This window comes from Teleopsis dalmanni, chromosome 2 (genome assembly GCF_002237135.1).
Source record: "Teleopsis dalmanni isolate 2A chromosome 2, ASM223713v2, whole genome shotgun sequence".
Taxonomy (NCBI): Eukaryota; Metazoa; Arthropoda; class Insecta; order Diptera; family Diopsidae; genus Teleopsis; species Teleopsis dalmanni.
This window is the reverse complement of record NC_051847.1, coordinates 153,401,091-153,407,365: the sequence shown is the minus strand read 5'-3', so window position 1 is coordinate 153,407,365 and position 6,275 is coordinate 153,401,091. Positions and strand designations below refer to the sequence as shown.

Genomic DNA, 6,275 nt, shown 5'->3' with positions numbered 1-6,275 from the left:
CTAAGACTTACTATTTAAAGCATAGAAGCAAATAAGAGTTTTATAATAATGTTTCCGATATACAGTAATGCTATCATGTATACTGTGGAGCGTGTGTGAAGTTACTTAATAAACATATCAATTTTTTCTTTGTGTCCTTAGCTCATTTAAAAATTTCTTAACAAATTTGTTTATTAATATAACATTTTTTTAGCTAAGATGGGGTCCTGATATGATGGATGGTGAAATAAATTTGTATACTGTGTCTTCCGATGGACATGTATTTAATTGGATTCTAATGCAGAACACACTAACAAATTCAAATATAATAAGAATGTTTTTTGCAAACGGTACAGTTCCTGGACCTGACGGTACTGAAATGAAGTTAACGAGCGCTGGTCATTGTATGCGTTTTGATCCAAGTAATCCGGAAATTTTTTTGGTTGGAACCGATGAGGGACTAATTTACAAATGCTCCACTTCTAACAGCTCAAAATATTTATTCACTTACAAAGCTCATTATATGGCTGTTTATCAAATTGATTTTAATCGTTATAATTCCAAAATATTTATATCGTGTGGCGCTGATTGGCGTATCAAAATTTGGGAAGATATGCGACATGAACCACTATTTATATATGATTTAGGCTCATCTGTTGGTGATGTCAAGTGGGCACCTTATTCGAGTACCGTATTCGCAGCTGTAACCACAATGGGAAAAGTTTTCGTATACGATTTAAATGTCAACAGAAACACACCAGCTTGTTCTCAACTTTTAGTACCAAAACGAAAAAATAAGTTAACTACGTTGGTCTTCAATGAAAAATTGCCGTTTTTAATAGTTGGGGATGTTAAGTAAAAATAAAAATATTAAACAATATTATTTTTAAAGCCTTATTTACTTTATCTATTTTTAGTGGCACAATTATTTCACTGAAAATCTCCCCCAACCTACGTATAATGGTCAAGCCACCGAAAAAACAATTGTACTTGACTCAGCATTACTTACAGACGCAAAAACTGGAAAAACTTTTGACGACTGTACGTGAACTTGAAGGTTGTGCCGAAGCCGCTGCAGCTGCGCCTCCTAAACCTTAATATTTCGCGGATTAAAATTATAAATTAAATTAAAAATCTTATTGTTACAATAAAAGATTTGATCTATATTATATTGGAGGTCTTGACTTCTATCGACTTTTATTTCACATTTACTTATTTGCTATAATTAAAATTGCTGTGAAGAGTTAAAAATACATCTACTAAAAGCAGACATAAGATGACACAATAATATGGATAATAAAATGGAGTATGTTTGGTGACCAGAATATTTGTGTCTATGCTTTATATGTCTTAAAAATATTATGTTAGTTTATAGGTTGGTTTATGGGAGTGAACTTACAAGCTTAAGTGTTTGATTGCATTTAACATGGTAAGTGCCAGTTGCAATTATCCGTGCATAGTGACGTGATGTGTGCAGTAAAATCTTCCTAATGGATAAATGAGCTTATGCGTCGGGTTTGGAACCCACCATTTAAAAACACCTTTAAATGAAATCGAAGAGTCAGCCTCAGATAAGGAAATCATTTACACGATTTAAATATATGCCCTGGAGTGTTCGAACTCTTTACAGAGAAGGTGCATCTATACAACTGGTTAATGTTGTCAAAAAATAAAAGTCTGACATTACCGCCCTCCAGGAAATGCGATTGACTGAACAAGGATACTCTAAACGAGAATATTGTGATGTCTACTACAGCTACCATACAACAAAGCACGAAATCGGAGTCAGATTTTCAGTAAGCCGAAGGTTGAGAAATTTAGTCTCAACATTTACATCAATAAAGGAAAGGCTTGCCAAAATCCGAATTAAGATAATATGTTTTTACATTACTCTATTTTGTGCACAGGCCCCAATGGGAGATAAAGATGACGATACTAAGAAAATGTCCCCATCATGACTTCAAAATGGTTGTAGAAGACTTCAACGCAGAGCTGGGAAAGTATTTTTGGTGCTTCCGTCGGAAAGTTCAGCCCTCACACAAAAACTTCTGATAATGGAAGAGGGCTGATTGATTTCGCCGTCGCTAGAAACATCGTTGTTAATAGCACAAGATTCTAGTATCTAAATACCTGATCAAAACAAACGATCTAAAATTGATTACTTTGTGACAGACGAAAGGCATGTTTTCCGTGTCTTGAATGTACGTATTATCCGAGGAACCAACATCGACTCGAATTATTATCTTCTTGCAGCCAAGTTCCGCACACATTTATGTATGATGAAAAAGGTACATAAACAAGCATAGCGAAAGCTAGACGTCGAAAAGCCGCAATCATAACAGGGAGTTAACAACTTCGCTACTCTAGTTTTCCAGTATCTGGGAAAGGAATCTAAAGAAACCAAAATATTCGCACAATGGAACCATGTCCTCCAACTCTATGCATACCGCTGCGGAAGAGCTGGCTTGCTATCACCATAGACAAAGAAACAGCTGTTACAACCAAGATTGTCGTGAAGCTACTGCAGAGTAAGACGCAGCATATCAAGCCACTTTGCGGTCAGCTGCAACACGCGCTGCTTAAGAGCGATATCGGGAAAAGAGAAGGGAAGAGAAACATATTTTTGCGGATTTCCAACTTAAAAAACAAACGAAACAAATAGGTTTTGTGGTAAATGAGGACAAAACAAAGTACTTTCTGTCAAGAAACAAATCTCCTGAGCGTCTTGGGACCTACTTCACAAAAATCATGCTCTTCATATCTCTTCTGTTGCCTATCTTGCTGTATGGTGCAGAAGCTTGGACTATTGCCAATAGAGATGAGAAGGCATTAGAATTATTCGAGAGAAAAATTTCTTGGAAGATCATGCCTTACGCTTTAGCGTCGAGTGTCGAATCAGATGGAACGATGAGCTGTATGAGCTTTATCGCGACATTGATATAGTTAAGGACATAAAAATTCAGCAGCTTCGCTGACTTGGTCATGTCGTACGAATAGACCTACAGGTGAAAAACGCGGTGTGGTGGTCATACATTATCTACTGTGGTGATCATACATCATCTGCTGCATCATCTGTAGACTTAACGTATACATTTAGCATTTAACAAAAGAACATGGTTTTATATTTTATCGAGATGGAGTCGCAGTTCAGAAATGCTGGTATTACAACCGACCAAACGAAGTATGACCACGTAGTCGACAGCTTTGATAGCAATACGTTGAGGAACATTGTAGATATATCTGCGTTGATACAAGATTTTATGAGTTAAGAAAATCGTGAATTAAGGCGTCTCACGCAAGAACGTCAGCTAAGTGATAACAAGTCGTCCCATTTACTACTATCGATGCTTAATTTGACCAATCATGAACGACGGCGTGACGCAGTTGTATCGTTTGCCAAAAGCTGTACGAACGGTCGTCACCATTTCAGACGTCGATTTGGATAAATGTGCACAGTAAGCAGACTTAATTTTGAAAATGGGGAATTATCATTCAGTTTCCGAATTACATACTAGCGCACGAAATACAGGTAAAAACGCAACGGACCCTACGGCCTTTAGTGAATGCCGTAGAATAGCTAAATAAGCAACTAGGAGAGAACGGGGTGTCTCAACAGCAATTCCGTCCACAAAGTAGATCGAGTTCGTGAACTCGTCCAGCAAGCCTGGTAGTCAAATATCCAGTGCTACCTGTTTTAATCTTCAGCAGAGCTAAGCCGAGAACATCTCTTACAAATGTGTATACAGCAAATGGATTCACAATACAAACTTTCGGAAATAAGTTGATGACATTAAATCTAGGTCTGTCTAAAGGAGACCATGAATCAACTACGTCCGGTTCGAGGTTCAAACCATGCCAAAGCAAAAATGTTCATTCAATGAGACCTGCAGACGTGTTCACATGTGTGTTCCTGAGAGACGATAACATGCAAATTCCCTTGAAGTCACCTTACTACGGACCATTAATAATGAAATGGCGTGATCGAAAGACATTAAAGACCTGTACAACTTGTACAAGTCAGCATCAACAGGGTAAAGGCAGCTTACTTCTTGAGCGATGAAACTGAACTAACCACACAGTGGCCGTGACTTGCACTACTTCAATCAAGCTCAGATGCTCAACCAGTGCAAACATCGGAGTCATCCGATTACCTGTCAGATTCACAACGTAAAATCAATTGCATATAAAGTGGCATAGCTTCCGCTCAGCCACTGGTGGGAGAGTAATGTGGCGATCAATATACCAATCATCAGTGAGAAAAGCGCGAACCATCAATGAGAAAAGCATGTGCCTATCAATACAATTGTTAACAACGAACATTCACTTCGTCAAGAAAACAGATTGTAATTGGCTATTTTAGTAATCAATAATTATATTTTATGGTACATTCTATGTATCATCGGATAAACGTTTTCCCGCTTTCCCTTTGTGTATAAATGCGAACAATCCATTTGGTTTTTCCACCATGGTTATATTTTCCATAAATATAGGACTAAATTGGTATAGGAAATAATCTGACCAATTCTATCTCATGGACTAAAATGTAAGGTTCTATTGAAACATTAAGTAAGTGCATTGCATTTATTTGTGTGCGAAGCATTTAGTGATCAGATTGAACTTGTATTGTTTTTTAACTGTCTTGCTTTAAGACAGTTCTATAAGATAGAACAAGTCAGCTGATTGCTTTGGCACAACTAGTCCAATTTTTGTATTTAACATGATTTTTACTTTAAGTAGCTCGTAGAATAAACCTAATATATCTACTATCACTCTACAATCAAATTTTATTGACATATTTCTGTGTTTCTGTATGGGTTTCAAAATAAAAAATGTTTTATAAAAACTTTACTTTTGAAATTAATTAACCCTCCAATATATTCTTTGTTTCATGCGTATATTAGAGTAACAAACACGTTTTACAACACTGGCAAAAATACACGTGTCAATTGTGAAATTTGATGAAGCTTCTTATAAAACTGTCTGACTCAGTTCATAAATATGAACAAAGGCAAGGAAAAAACTGGCGAAAATTTGGAACAATCTTGTGCAGGACGCATGAATCTCACGAATGCTCAAAACAGAGTATTGGTGGTTAAAGTTCCAAAGTATGTAGCACAGAAATGGGATTCTGCGCCATCTAATATAAATGCTGGGAAACTTACGGTAACAAAAACGCATGGACAAAAACCAATATTCGAGTTGTCACTACCACCTGAGGTGGTAGAACTGAAACCAGAAGGAGAAATACCAACTGAATATACACTTGAGGTATCAAATGTTAACGACCAAACATATGGCGTTTTTTCGACCGAAGCAACTGAACAGTTACCGAGTGGATCTGAAAAAGTATCTATGGAAGGAAGTTCAATAAAAAGCTTAGATTGTAGGCCGAAAATAAATAATTCTTATGTAGCATTTAAACGAGAGACAGTACAAAAGGCATCTGGATCAAGTGATGTAGATCATGCCCACAACGTCAGTAATTTAATATAAACATGATTATTAGAAAATAGTGATCACTTATTAAAATATTTTTATTACAGATTGAGTGCCGCAATCGTAAGAAAGCTGAAGGTAAAAAGGCACGTGACGATAAAAATTTTGTAATGGGTTTGCTCTTCAATGCATTCGAAAAGCATCAATATTATCACATTAAGGACTTAGTAAAGATCACGAAGCAACCTATAGCATATTTAAAAGAAATACTTAAGGAAATTTGTAATTATAACATGAAAAATCCACATAAGAAGATGTGGGAACTTAAGAACGGGTATTGTCATTACAAGTCCGATGAGAAAGAGAAAGATGAAAAGTCTAACTCGGACAGTGAATCAGAATAGCACTAATTTTTTATTTTGACTAAGCTAACAGAACTGTGATTAAATTTAATCAGTCATTTTTTTATTGTTGTAATCTAAAGATCTTGAAAATTTAATCTAGTTAAGCTTAGATTGATAATAACATATTTAAAAGCAAAGAAAACATTTCATTACTATGCCATATTTGTTTTTCTCCATTTTTACAGTCACATAAAATCGCCCAATAAAAATTTTAATTATTATATAATTACAAATCGTTTGTTTTTTTTTGAATGTCTTTTTGAAGCACTATTTCTGATAATACCTGCATATGGATCATTCTTTTACAGACCGGACGGATTTTGGCAAAAATGACCTCATGAAATCCGATTTGTCTAAATTTTTATTTATGAGCTCCTTTCATAAAATAAAAAGACCCGTATCTCGGGAAAAAATTTTGTGATTTTTTTCCTAGAAGATATGGTCCCATGGGGTTTT

At 35.7% G+C, this 6,275-nt stretch overlaps 2 protein-coding genes across 2 annotated transcripts in view; both read left to right on the top strand.

Moving 5' to 3' along the window:
• The window catches only part of LOC119675963 (dynein intermediate chain 2, ciliary-like), a 3,084-nt gene extending 1,907 nt beyond the window's left edge, over positions 1–1,177 (top strand). The window contains exons 2-3 of the mRNA XM_038087181.1: positions 194–834; positions 897–1,177. Coding sequence (XP_037943109.1) covers positions 194–834; positions 897–1,077 — 822 coding nt within the window. The 3' untranslated portion in view covers positions 1,078–1,177. The remainder of the gene's footprint in view (positions 1–193; positions 835–896) is intronic.
• Positions 1,178–4,840: 3,663 nt separating this feature from the next.
• Positions 4,841–6,013, top strand: LOC119682843 (general transcription factor IIF subunit 2-like). The gene is made up of 2 exons (XM_038096365.1): positions 4,841–5,454; positions 5,523–6,013. The coding sequence occupies exons 1-2, from the start codon at positions 4,978–4,980 to the stop codon at positions 5,817–5,819; spliced, it is 774 nt and encodes a 257-aa protein (XP_037952293.1). The 5' UTR covers positions 4,841–4,977; the 3' UTR covers positions 5,820–6,013.
• The last annotated feature ends 262 nt before the right edge of the window (positions 6,014–6,275 follow it).